Raw genomic sequence first — 13,098 nt, forward strand, 5'->3', positions numbered from 1 at the left:
ACCAGCGATGGGCCCTAAGGACGCTCAGAAGGTCAGTACACCTTTTGCCACTGCTGTGTCTGAAGCCTTTGGCTAGTGGTAGGGTGGGTACCCACAGGCAGCCAGATTCATTCTAGGATCTCAACCTGGATATCTCTGCCTCTAGGAAGAAGAGACTTCCTGACTCTGTGCTGGAGCCAGGCCCCACCCACTCAACCAGAGACCGTAGTCTCCGGAGCAGGAGGCAGGGACGTCATTCAGACCTGGTGACACTGACCTCACAGTAATAGGACTTTCAAACAGGAAACACTGGGGATCCAGCCTGCTTAGGGAGACCCTCCCCAGCCCTGGCTCCCATTCCTGCTAGCAGTATCCTTCATCAGGTACATATTCCCAGAAGGGGCTAACACCCTGGAAGGCCTGTGCCTTCCTGTGACCCTTTGCCAGTCTGAGAAGCTTTGGTGTACCAATGTCATTCATTCAGTAAATGTTTGGTGTCTTTGGTGCCAGGCCCACCAAAGGACAGAGTCCTGGCACTGCCCTGAGCAGTTGGTCTGCTATGTTGAGACAGAAGTTGTGAAATGAGCTACGTTCACTGCCATCGCAACTGCCAGCACTCCCTCGAGTGTCAGGATCCCAGACCAGCACTTGCTGGTCCAATCTAGGAGTCACCTTGGAGGTTCCAAGATGAGGGAGTCAGGGTAGTGAGAAAAACACCAATGACAGGCACTGTCTTCACTCCCTGGACCAGTTTTGGTCATCCAACACCTCTGACAGTGGCCAAGCCCAGTCTCAATCTGTGATGAGCCCATTTTACTGTTTGTTGATCTGTCCAGAAAGACTTCCTAGCCAGAATAGTAAGGAGCTGCTTAAACTAGTTTAGACCAAATGACTTCTGATAAAGTGACAATCACTAGCAGGTTAGTATGTGGGGGAGATGGGAGTGAGCACAGTGCATACACCTATAACCTCTGCTCAGAAAGCAAGCACAGCCCGAGTTCGAGAACAGCCTGGACTATATACCAAGACAGGAGCACACTTACTGCTCAGTCAGGTTGTCCCAGAGTCCTCTACCCTGATGTCTTAGATTCCAGTCCTCAAGCCACATCCCTGAAGAGAGTATGAAGGCTTTAGAAGTGAAGAAATCACTATCAGAGAACTAGAGGCCAGACCCAATTCCTAGCCTCACGGGCACTGTCTCGAAGCTGAGGGGCAGGAATGTTCTTAGCAGCTCTGAGCTGCTGTTTTTCTGACAGGCAAACTACTGAGGGGAAAAGCCTGGTGTCCAGCCTTACAGGCGTGTCTCAAGATTCCTGAGAGTGAGTGGAGGACTACAGAACTCAGCAAATGTTGGGTTCGATGAGGATTAGCCACCACGATTTCAGTAATGAGCCAAAGAAAAAGGTAGGACCGTGGGAAGCAGCCTGGAGGTCGAAATACGATGCTCAGGTTCCCCTCACCCCCAAAAGATTTAGAAAGCTACTTCTGTCAGGCAGCCACCGTTCCTCTCTCAAGGAGGCCACCTTCCTCTGTGTTCTCCCACAGGCCTCTGGGACGGTTTCAACCTGGAAAAGATGCCCTGCACCATAGCACCTGCAAGCCAGCAACTGAGGTCACAGGCTAGGTCCTAGTCACGGAAATGTGTTCATGACAGTGAAGTCAGGAGTCTGGGACACAGAACATTCGCCATTTGCTGTTGGTCACCTTTCAACAGTTTTGGGTGAAATGTGTTCAGATTTCATGGTTAACACAACACAAATACAGCTCTGGAGTTCAGAAGCTCAAATCATGGCTGAAAGAATGAGATTGTCAGTGTTGTGTTCTGTCGGAAAGATCTTTCACTCAGGAAAAAAAATACCCGCTGGACTCATCTGGCCACATTGCTCAATCTATAGTTCTGTTCTCAAGTTTCTCCTCGGCTTTGGTCCTCCTGCCTCTTCTTGCTTATTGAGGGACCCTAGTGATTCCTGTGCCCTCTGAATACCCCAGGCTACCCTTCAGTTCAAGTCCCCTAATCACATTTGCCATGTTGACAACAGGCCTTTAGAAGTGCACACACATTATTTCCATCTTATCGTGCTGCTTCCCACACAGTGACTAGGATCATAAGGAAGCCATGGCGTGCTTGGTCATTATCTTTTTTTAGCAGATAAGAGACCCAGGGGTGGGGAGGTTAGGTAACTCGTCCTGGTCACCTGGAGAATACGTTGCAGAGCCCAGGTTCAAACCAAGGTTCCCTCTGGTTGCAAAGCCTCCTGGGATGGGAGCAGCCTGGATCCCAGCCACTCCCTGAGCTGGTAGACAGACTCCAAGCTGGTTTCTAGGGAGTTGGGGAGTTTACTAGGGAGATGGGCAGAGTACATTCCTGCCCTGGGTCCCAAACGCAGAGACTGGGCTCAAGGTCCATGACTCTAAGGCTGAGAGATGAAGGACACAGCAAATTCCTCCTAGTCTCATCAGGTCCATATCTAGAAGGAAGTTCATAGGAGAGCCTCGCATAGACAGTCTCAAAAGTTCCTCTCAGCTTGAGAACTCAGTTTCCACGATGGAATTTTATAGATGATCTTGTTTTTGTTTTTCTCATTGTTGCTTTTTAGATAGTCTCATGTAGGCTGACCTCAAACTTGCTCTATAGGGGTTGGGGATTTAGCTCAGTGGTAGAGCGCTTGCCTAGGAAGCGCAAGGCCCTGGGTTTGGTCCCCAGCTCCGGAAAAAAAAGAACCAAAAAAAAAAAAAAAACTTGCTCTATGGCCAAGGCTGTGGTTCTGAACCCTCCATCCTCTGGCCTCCCAAGTACAAGGATTGAAGACATGGGCCGCCATACTCAGCCCACCGTACCCAGCTCTCCTGCTCTCCTATCCTGGGGAGTGAGCCTAGACCCTCACCGTTCTGGGAGGACATATCCTCACTGATTACATGATCCCTTTTAGTGGTCATGGTATATGGTAAGGTTGTCTCTGGAAGGGAGGCTGAGTAATAACTTCTACACATAACAAAAACATTGGCAACTAGGGCTGGAGAGATGGCTCAGTGGTTAAGACTGAGGTTAGGGCTGCTCTTCCAAAGGTCCTGAGTTCAGTTGCCGCAACCACAGGGTGGCTCACAACCATCTGCAATGGGATCTGATTTCAACCTCCGGCAGAGCACTCGTGTACATAAAATAAATGAATCTTTAAAAACAAACATTGGCAACTCTAAGGTCTGGATAAAAAAAGATCAATCATAGACTCCTTGACTAGCATTTTTGAGGTTTCCATCCCCAGCCAGACACCAGGCATGCATATTTTAAAGCTAGGCTTGTGGCACATTCTAGCACTTGGAAGGATGAAGCAGGGTTATCTTGAGTTGGAGGTAGGCTTGAGCTTCACAGAAAGACCTTGTCTCCAAAAGAGACAGAGGAGGGAGGTTGGGAGGGAGAGCAGGAAGGAGCTGACAACTCCATGTTGGCCTCTGTCATTTCCTCTGAATCATCAGAGGTGTCTTCACCCTCAGCCTGGGGGCCTGAGCCCCCTGCATTTCACCTAGTCAATTACCTGATGCCTCGGTTGTTATTGGATTTAGGGTTGGGAGGCTGGGGATGTGACATCTGGAGAGATGAATCCCCAAACTCGGGAGACCAGGGTAAAGCGAAAGGGGGAACCTCTTGGAATGCAACGAAACTTTGAGGCGGGGATGTGAGTTCAGGAGCCCAAAATTCCTCACTCTTCCTACCCTGCTCCAGGTTCAGGGCACTAGCAACACAGAGGAGCCCAGGAGTGGACTACATGAGACTAACTAAAAGAACACATATACCGCAGGATGGGGCAACTGCCTTACCCCCTGGGGACCCTTGGAGTCTGCAGCTACTCCCCGCTGCCCCCACCTGAACCCTTGATCCCAGCTCTGCAGCCCCCGCAGCTTCCTGTTTGCCCACTCTGTTTGCCTAGCCTCGGGAACAGAGCTGATCCTTGAACTCTAAGTTCCACATCGCCAGCAAAAGTAAGCAGTGACAGGGCCAGCCTGAGCTTATCAGTCTCCCAGCCCAGGCCCTGCCCACACACATATATAGGTCAGGGAAGAAGACCTGGACACCCAGACTGTTGGAGAGCTCCGGGGGAGGTAAGTGCTGCTACCTACCCTAGGCTACTCTAGTTCCCTCATGCCTCCCAGTGGATGCCCCACTGTCCAAAGCAATACCATGGATATCTGGGATCTGTCCCCACTCCAGATAGTTCTTCTACTGGGTTGAATGTGTGTGGCACCTCTCCATGGCAGCACCTCCCTTCAGTGCAGCCATTCTTCTTCTTCTTCTCCAGGTCGCCCACATCCTTCAGGATGAAAGCTGCAGTGTTGGCTGTGGCCCTGGTCTTCCTGACAGGTGGGTGCCTCTTGGTCTCCATGGACTAACTCCCTCCCTGGGCACAGAGAACAGAATTCCCACTGCTCTCCTCCAAGGCTCCAAGTCTGACATGTCAGCTCAGGCCCCAGCCCAGAGTTGACCTAACATGGGTCTCCTCTCCATCCTCAGGTTGCCAAGCTTGGGAGTTCTGGCAGCAAGATGAGCCCCAGTCCCAATGGGACAGGGTGAAGGATTTCGCCACTGTGTATGTGGATGCAGTCAAGGACAGCGGCAGAGACTATGTGTCCCAGTTTGAATCCTCCACTTTGGGCAAACAGCTGAAGTAAGGAAGGACCTAGTGTGGGTCCTGGAGCAGGGCAAGGGCTGCCCATCCAGGGTGGGCAGAGGAACCCTGTAAGAAGATCCTGTAACTGAGCTGGCTAGACCTTCACCTGCTTTCCTACCAGCTGGGCACCATGGAGGATTCCAATGGGAGGACTAGAGATGGGATTCATCTGGTTGTAGGGTAACCAGCCTGTGGATTCAAAATCCCTTTTCCTTGGTAACCCCCAGTACTGGTCAGACAGCACAAAAAAAAAAAAAAAAAAAAAAAAGACAAAAAACCAAAACCAACAACAACAACAAAAATGGGACTGGCCTTGCAACTGGCACCAACCACATCTGTGATCTTGGTGCCTCAGGCCATGTGTACAGAGGGATGTGAAGGGAGGAAGGGAGTTATAGGGAGTTATAGAGTTCAGGGAAACTAGGAGCATAGCAACTACTATTGGAACAGGTGGCACCTAGGCCTGACCCCAGGTATCATGTGCATGGATCTGCAGACCAGGGGCAGTGCAGGATGCCTGGGGTCATCTCTCAGCTGCTCTCTTCCCCTCTAGCCTGAATCTCCTGGACAACTGGGACACTCTGGGTTCAACTGTTGGTCGCCTACAGGAACAGCTAGGCCCAGTGACTCAGGAGTTCTGGGCTAACCTGGAGAAAGAAACAGATTGGCTGAGAAACGAGATGAACAAGGACCTGGAGAATGTGAAACAGAAGATGCAGCCCCACCTGGATGAATTCCAGGAGAAGTGGAACGAGGAGGTCGAGGCCTACCGCCAGAAGCTGGAGCCTCTGGGCACCGAGCTTCACAAAAACGCGAAGGAGATGCAAAGGCATCTAAAGGTTGTGGCCGAGGAGTTTCGAGACCGCATGCGTGTGAATGCAGACGCGCTGCGCGCAAAGTTTGGGCTCTACAGCGATCAGATGCGCGAGAACCTGGCCCAGCGCCTGACCGAGATCAAGAACCACCCTACCCTGATCGAGTATCATACCAAGGCCAGCGACCACCTGAAGACACTTGGTGAGAAAGCCAAACCCGCGCTGGATGACCTGGGCCAGGGCCTGATGCCGGTGCTGGAAGCCTGGAAGGCCAAAATCATGAGTATGATCGATGAGGCCAAAAAGAAGCTGAACGCTTAGTGAGGCGCCCGTCACCACTCCCCACCCCTGAATTGGCTTTCTTACAATAAACGTTTCCAAAGTGGAATGACTTCTTTCTTTGGGTGACATAGGGAGGACGCTAAGAGGACATCAAGGGATATGGAAACATGGTGCTGAGGTGAGGGTTCCTTTGTACGGGGCTACTCAGCTCTTCAAGCTCACTCAAGCTGGGCACCTGGCTGGTTTAGAGTATGAGACACAATCCCTTCCTAAGAAAGGCTCAGAGGGAAATGATAGCCAGGCAAAACAACAAGGAGACCCCAAAGGGCCCCACGGAGGCCCAGATCACTAGTGCTGGAACCAGGTTAGGAGTGGCTGGAAATTAGACTGGCTTTGAGAGGACTGGTTTCTTGTGCTAGAAGTGTTTGGGGGAAGGATGGAAGTCCACGGGGTAGAGGATGGGAGCCCCTTCCACTCCCTGGAGCCAGGATTCCTAACGGGCTCTCAATCACTCACCCCAAACCTCTCAGCAAACAATTCCCTTTTACCCCTCCTCCCCCCACACACACACCTCCAGAAACTGGCGGGCTGTGAATGCCTCAGGGCTGCAGCCTCTCTACCTGCCAATTGGGTGCAAAAACAAACAAACGAACAACCCATTTCGTGATGCTGATCGCCACACATTTATTAGAGAGGCCTTCATAGCCATCTCTAAACCCTGAAGGATGACCTTTAAGTCCACCACAGCTGGGGAAGCCGAGCTGAGATGTCTGAAGTTAGTCACTGCAGGAAAGGTGGGTCAGGATGTGCTGTGCCTTTTTAAAAATAAACAAGACTTTTATTACGTTGGGCTGGTAAGGTGGCTCATCAGGTAGAGGCACTTACTGAGGACCTGAGTTCACACACACTCACACAAACACTCACGCACACACACAGGACAAATATAAATAGGGGTAATTTAAAATATTTAAAACTTTATTAGAGTTATTAGGACAACTCGGAGGTATCCGTTCTCCTTTTTCCACCATATGGGTGCCAAAGATCAAACTCAGGTCACCAGGATTAGTGCAGCAAGTGCCTCTAGCTAAGCCATCTTTCCAGTCCTTATTTACTTACTTATTGATACATTTTATTTGGAGACAGTGTCTCCAGTAGCCCAGGCTGGACTCTGATGACCTCTGAGCTTTCTGCCTCCATCTCCCAAGTACTGGGGGTTCCAAGGATGATCCACCACTGTTATTCAGTGCTGAGATTCAAACCCAGAGCTCTGTGCATGCCAAGCAAGCACTTTACCACCTGAGCCGTATGCCCAGCCTGGGCTGTTCGTTATTTAGAGTCGCCTGCTGTGGGCACCCACGATTTCTTTTAAAAAAAATTTTTTTAAGTGTAACCAAGCACTCATGTTCATGAGAATGCATGCAGAACAACTCTCACACCAACAGCTTTTCCCCCATCTGGTCCCTCTTCATGCCTGTGTTCGTACGCAGGCGGTCTTCATCCATCTCCAGAGTCTTCTCCATCCCTCGTGTATCTTCATGAGCCCCAGCATGAAGGGGCAGGTTTTTAAACCCACAGTCACTCGGGGCTACAAGAGACAGGTTTGGGTAGGAAGGTTTCCAGGTGTGGACACTGAGACTTCTGGCTCTTGGACAGGAAGAGAAACCCCTGTTGGATTTCCAGAGAGAACAGTCCAGGCTGCTAGTCGTACCAATACTGTCTGGAAAGGACCCTCCAACACCTGTCAGAGGCTTTTCCCACGCCAGCAAAGCAGAAAATGGCCAGCTGGCCCTGCAGTGTGCTTGCTTTTGATACAGGGTAGCCACTAGCACTCTCTGAACATTGGTCTTTATTCTACAATGTGCAAGACCTGTTTTGTGACACCGAGTCTCTTCGAAGTGAGTGTTTAGGGGTGGTAAGAACATAGTGAACAGCTCTTTCGGGATTCTGAGGACACTGGATCTCCATTCTAATCTGAGGGGTCACCCAGTTTAGCTATCACAGGGAGGACTGTTTACAAGGGGTGTGTCGATGTGATGATGCCTCCTGCTTTTAGACACTACCATTTCATTTCCACGACAAACCTAGAGTGGAGGGGCAGATTGTACCCACTTTATTTATAAGAAATGGAGGTAGCTACGATGCAGTTGGGGTCGAGACTTATCCAACAACCCTCCCAGTCTGCCTCCTTCCTTTTGGAATGTTTAAAGGGGCCATGCAAACCAGCCACATGGGATTGGTGATCACCTCTGACCTTCAGCCTGGAGATGACATAAAGTGCTAGCTAGACAAATGCCACACTCCAGTCACAGTGTCCAGGTTGTCCCACACTTGACAGTTTATCACAGATTATAATTGCAGTTCTGTTACCTGATTTGATCTTTCACAGAAAGCCATCAAGTCAAGCAGGGAAGCAGTTAGTCCTACTTACAAAGGAAGAAGCACCCCACAGACCACTAAAGAGACGGATGACCTACAGCCCCAGGCCCACCCATTCAACAGGCCTAGCTCATTCCCAAGCCCAGACATCAAGGCATGGGACACCCACGCATGGCAGCTTCGTGTCCAGCTTTATTAGGGACAGCATGTTTAGGTGAGGTCTGGGGAGGGATAAAGGCATGAGAATATACTTTCCCCTTAGAGCAACCTTCGGAGGCAGCAGGATAGATGGCCAGACACATCTGGAACATGGAGGTCTCACGGCTCAAGAGTTGGTGTTGTTAGTTGGTCCTCAGGGCCAGACTCCCAGAGGCCAGTGAACTTATCAGTGAACTTGCTCCAGTAGCCTTTCAGGGATTTGAAGCGATTGTCCATCCAGCCCCTGGGGGTTAAAACAGTAATAGGTGTGTGTGTGTGTGTGTGTGTGTGTGTGTGTGTGTGTGTGTGTGAAAAGATCTCCTGTGGGCAGCTAGACCCAGGGGTGCACCTAGGCCTCCACTGGCTCCCTAAGCCACCAGCACCACCTTACCTAGCACCACCCTCAGAATCACCTGCAGCTACCACTCAAGGTGGAGGAGATGGTAAAGGCTAAGAAAACCCACCTTCATCAGAGCCCCATTACCTCCCGTCCAATCTCTCTTCAGGCCTGAGGCACCAACCACTGGGGAGGTGGATACTAAGGTCAGCTTGCCTTTGTAGTCCATAGAAACAGTGTCCTTGAGGTGTCCCATCCCTGGCTCTAAGTGGATGGATCAAGGGAGGGGTGAACTTTCTGTTTGGAAACATTACCAGAGGGCTTCTAAGCTCTGTGATCTAGGCCAGGTTATCTAACTCTTTCCCAGCTGCGAAACTGGGTAGATAGTACCCTCTCCACAACCTGTTCTGGGCACAGAGACTGTCAACATCTTTTGCTACATAGGCAATGATCAAATGTCAGCTAAAGCCATTGGCCAGGGTAATGTTTCATCACGGGCAAGATGCCTCACTTAGGTTGAGCCCAGGGATGGAAACAGGGCAGAACCCCCAACCCGTAATGCTCAACCTTCCAACTTCCCTGTAATCAGAGCAGGAAGGCCTCCCAGAGCACACCCTAGACCCTGTGCTCAAAGAAGAAAACCTGCAGGGAGGCTGAACGCTCCTCAGGCTGCTCTGAGGAGAAGCAGAGGAGATAGAAGAAGTCTGCTTGCACTGCCTGTCATCTTAGTCACAGTCCCCAGCAAAGGCCCCGTGAGAGACTGGATGCTCAGACGGGCCCCAGACCCTGGTAAACTTGGTGGGCCACAGTCTCCGTGCCAGGGCCTCAGCACCAGGGCGGGAGGGGCGAGGACGCAGGAAAGGAGGTCCGTGTGCATACCTGGCCACCACAGCTATATCAGACTCCTGCATGCTGCTTAGTGCATCCTGGACCGTCTTGGAGGCTTGTTCCATGTAGCCCTGCATAGAGCCCAGCAGCAAGGATCCCTCTCCCTCATCAGCTCCTGCAAGAGAGCAGAGTTGAGCCAGGCCAGCCCTCAGCTCTTGCCCAGCCATCGCTTTTCAGGGTAGGGTCCCCAGACCAGCTCCCGCAGAAATCCCAGCCCCACTTCCACCAGCTTACGGGCAGAGGCCAGGAGAGCCACGAGGGCCACGATGAGGAGCATTCGGGGCTGCATGGCACCTGTGCACCTGCGGGAGACCATCTTGTGAGAGGGTATTGTGGATCTGCCACATCTAAGCCCTTCCCTGGAGAACACCACGGCCCCTGCCTGGGTCATGAATCCCCAAGCCTTTCTCCTACTGATATCAGCTCTCGGAGAGAGAACTATAGAAGACCCAGACCCACCCCAAGGGGGCTGGAAGGTGGAATGTGGGAATCCTCTGCAAAGCAGAACATCTACCCAGCCTCTGCCCCAATATATGGAGAAACAACAGGTTTCTTTTTCTCTCTAGGCTTCAGGCTTTTCAGTCTGGGGTAGGCACGGATATCAAAGGCTTCTAATAGCTCAGAGCAAGACGAACAAGGGGCAGCATGACCCAGTTCCCATCAGCTCTGCCACTACCCAGTGCAAGGCTTTTTTGGCCCAGTGGCCTCCCTTTCCTCAGCTTCTAGCCTCCCCCACCCACCAGGAACCCAAGGGTGGAGGCCGTGAATTCCAAGCATTCTGTAGGCTAGCTGGCTGAGTGGCCAGAGCGTCTTCTCTCTGTCTCCTCCCTCCCTTCCTCTCCTCCCCAGGGGCATTACCTGGAGTAGCTAGCTGCTTCTAGGGATAAAACTGGGCAGGCAAGCCGGGAGGCCTCTGATCTGTTTTATATTGGCTCCAGGATGGGACAGCGGGCACAGAAGGCCCAGTGAGCTGGTCAAAGGTCACCTGCTGAACAGTCCAGACCAGAGCCCGAGGCAGGGAGGCCATGCAGCCAGCTGCCAGAGGAGTTGAGAAATCCCTCAGAGATTGCCCACACCGTTCACTTCCACCTCCGCAGCCAAGAGATCAGCTACTGACCTGCCTCGATGAGACTGGTGAGACAGGAAAAGACTCAGGGGACAAGCCTTGGACCTCAGGCCTGCTTCAACCCTTCACACTTGACTTTCAAGACCCACCTCCCACACCAAAGCCCAGACAACAGCCTGGAGCTGGTGACAGGCTCCTTCACAGAAGCCACTTGAAAGGCTTGCAGTAGAATGGAATGGGGAACCTGTGGTACAGCCATGGAGCAATGGCAGAATTGGGGTGGGAATGGCAGAGTGAAGGTCACGTGTCCCTCCCGCCCCACAACCCCACTCTGACCTCCACCTCTGACCTCTACCCCATGGCTGTGTTCCCAACAGTCTCCTCTGCCGTAGCTGAGCAGGGGTTAGTGTGAGAAGGACAAAGGCCACACGAAACCCACGGCCTTGCCCCTCCCTCCCTCCCTCCCTCCTCCACAGGTCTCCTCCTGCCCTCTGGACCCGTAGTTAGTAATTCTGAGATAAGAGCAGGGCCCATGGCTGGAGGGTATCTGACCCCTACAGTAACTGTCCTGGCTGTGAGAGCCTGCAAGCAGCAAGGTTTAGAGAGGCCATTGACAAAGAGGGTGAGGACGAAGGAGGTGCTCTGTGACAACTAAGATGTCCCCTGAGCTAGTACTGAGATGCACAGCCTAGATAGGCAGCATCAGAGGACATCTTCCTTTGGATGCAGACTTTGGTGCCAAGAAATCCTAGGTTTTGGGGTTTTTGGTTAGTTAGCTGTTGGTTTTAAGTTTTGGTTCTTCTTCTTCTTCTTCTTCTTCTTCTTCTTCTTCTTCTTCTTCTTCTTCTTCTTCTTCTTCCTCTTCTTCTTCCTCCTCCTCCCCCTCCTCCTCCTCCCCCTCCTCCTCCTCCTCTCCCCCCCTCCTCTCCTCCTCCCCCCCCCCTCCTCCTCCTCCTCCTCCTCCTCCTCTCCTTCTTCTTCTTCTTCTTCTTCTTCTTCTTCTTCTTCTTCTTCTTCTTCTTCTTCTTCTTCTTCTTCTTCTTCTTCTTCTTCTTCTTCCTTTTCGTCTTGTTCTTGGTTTTCTGAGACAGTGTTTCTCTGTGTAGCCCTGGCTGTCCTCGAACTCTATCTATAGACTAGGCTAGCTTTGAACTCAGAAATCTGCCTGCCTCTGCCTCCTGAGTGCTGGGATTATAGGTGTGAGGCACTACCTGGCTAAATCCTAGGTTTAAATGCTACCTTCGGAACTGGGGAAATAGGCCAGTTAGGCAAAATGCTTGTCTTGTAAATAGGAAGACCATAGTTCAATCCCCGATACCCACATACAGCATAAGTGTGGTAGTGTTCACTAGTAATCCCAGTACTGGAGACAGGGAGATAGGTAGCAGGCCAAGAGTTGATGGCCAGCCGGTCTAGCCTCTTCAGCGAGCCCCAGATACCATATAATGATACTCAGTCTCATAAAGCAAGGTGAACAGCTCTTGATACCTGAATGATACCTGAAACTGACCTCTGGCCTACACAGGTCTGCACGTCACACACGCCTATGCACCTGCACACAAACACAGAAGCGACTGATGCCTTTGACACTGACTCACAGGGTCTGTGGTCAGAAGTTAACGGTACGGGATGCTTATTCCCCAGAGTGTGGAGAAACACAGCAGCTGGCCCAGGGAAAGGCTCACAGTTTCCTTACCTCCCAAATGCTGACAGCCCAGCCAGAGAGAGCAAGAGGTTTCCACACAGAAACAGGGCTACTGTGGGCAGCAGCCTCTCTGAATCAAATCTCAGTCTGAGAAAGGACTGTGGCTTTCTTCTCTGAATTTTTAGTCTCTGTCTTTGACTGAGACTTGAAACTCATCTGTCAGAAATTCATTCTTTTGACGTAAGACTATCGTCTGGAGTAGCTGTGATAGTTTGCTTACAAGTTCAGCACTCAGGAAAATCTTGTTGGACATCAGCCCGGACTACATAATGTGACTCTGTCTCAGAACAAAACAAAACATAGTTTGTTTTCTGTAGAAGTGTAAGTTGTCCAAATTATGTAGCTTAAGACATTACTAACTCCATTTTATAGCTAAAACCCAAAGGCCCAGTGGGTAGAGGCCTGCTCAACACAGGGTGGTACCAGCAGTGGGAAAGCTGGGGCCCAGCACCTGGGCTGGTCCTCGGTCCCCATGTATACCTAAGCTTCCTCTGAGAAAAGTTCTTGGCAAAGCTGAGAGGGAACCAAGGTGGTACCAGGACTGGGCACTGTGTGTGGTGGGGGGAAGCTGCTATGTTCTCTTCTCTTCTCAGCCTGTTTCTTGTTCCTAGGCAAAGGGCACAATAGGCATCGGATCCCAATCTGGGTGTGGCATCAAGTCCTTGGCCCTGAGAATGATGTCACAGGCTGACTGATTTGGAGAGTCCCAGCCATGTGATACAGCTGTGCAGAGAACTTAGGTGTATGAACCCCACATAACAGCTGGCATCAGGTGATATCTTGGAACC

The 13,098-nt window shown here is 51.3% G+C and overlaps 2 protein-coding genes across 4 annotated transcripts; one reads left to right on the forward strand and one right to left on the reverse strand.

Moving 5' to 3' along the window:
* The first annotated feature begins 97 nt into the window (after positions 1–97).
* Apoa1 (apolipoprotein A1) lies at positions 98–5,846 on the forward strand. 2 transcript variants are annotated; one of them, XM_087560525.1, is made up of 6 exons: positions 98–362; positions 1,236–1,383; positions 3,701–4,077; positions 4,275–4,336; positions 4,487–4,640; positions 5,197–5,846. In XM_087560525.1, exons 4-6 carry the CDS (start codon positions 4,294–4,296, stop codon positions 5,777–5,779), a joined length of 780 nt encoding a protein of 259 aa, XP_087416651.1. In that variant the 5' UTR covers positions 98–362; positions 1,236–1,383; positions 3,701–4,077; positions 4,275–4,293; the 3' UTR covers positions 5,780–5,846. The 2 variants fall into 2 exon arrangements, with proteins under 2 accessions (XP_087416651.1, NP_036870.1); NM_012738.2 differs by lacking the exons at positions 98–362; positions 1,236–1,383 and having other exon boundaries at positions 4,053–4,077; positions 5,197–5,844.
* Positions 5,847–8,286: 2,440 nt separating this feature from the next.
* Positions 8,287–10,469, reverse strand: Apoc3 (apolipoprotein C3). 2 transcript variants are annotated; one of them, NM_012501.2, is made up of 4 exons: positions 10,398–10,469; positions 9,774–9,841; positions 9,531–9,654; positions 8,287–8,558 (listed from the first exon to the last, which is right to left on the reverse strand). In NM_012501.2, the coding sequence occupies exons 2-4, from the start codon at positions 9,826–9,828 to the stop codon at positions 8,435–8,437; spliced, it is 303 nt and encodes a 100-aa protein (NP_036633.2). In that variant the 5' UTR covers positions 9,829–9,841; positions 10,398–10,469; the 3' UTR covers positions 8,287–8,434.
* Between the last annotated feature and the right edge of the window lie 2,629 nt (positions 10,470–13,098).

This window comes from Rattus norvegicus, chromosome 8 (assembly GCF_021556685.1).
Source record: "Rattus norvegicus strain SHRSP/BbbUtx chromosome 8, alternate assembly SHRSP_T2T, whole genome shotgun sequence".
Lineage (NCBI taxonomy): Eukaryota > Metazoa > Chordata > Mammalia > Rodentia > Muridae > Rattus > Rattus norvegicus.

Excerpts from the sequence above, each read along its gene's own strand:
- Apoa1 (XM_087560525.1), top strand. The coding sequence starts at position 4,294 with ATGAAAGCTGCAGTGTTGGCTGTGGCCCTGGTCTTCCTGACAG. Across the intron at positions 4,337-4,486 it reads GGCCCTGGTCTTCCTGACAG|GTTGCCAAGCTTGGGAGTTC; the intron begins GTGGGTGCCTCT and ends CTCCATCCTCAG. Across the intron at positions 4,641-5,196 it reads ACTTTGGGCAAACAGCTGAA|CCTGAATCTCCTGGACAACT; the intron begins GTAAGGAAGGAC and ends CTTCCCCTCTAG.
- Apoc3 (NM_012501.2), bottom strand. The coding sequence starts at position 9,828 with ATGCAGCCCCGAATGCTCCTCATCGTGGCCCTCGTGGCTCTCCTGGCC. Across the intron at positions 9,655-9,773 it reads GGCTCTCCTGGCCTCTGCCC|GAGCTGATGAGGGAGAGGGA; the intron begins GTAAGCTGGTGG and ends GCTCTCTTGCAG. Across the intron at positions 8,559-9,530 it reads GATATAGCTGTGGTGGCCAG|GGGCTGGATGGACAATCGCT; the intron begins GTATGCACACGG and ends TTTAACCCCCAG.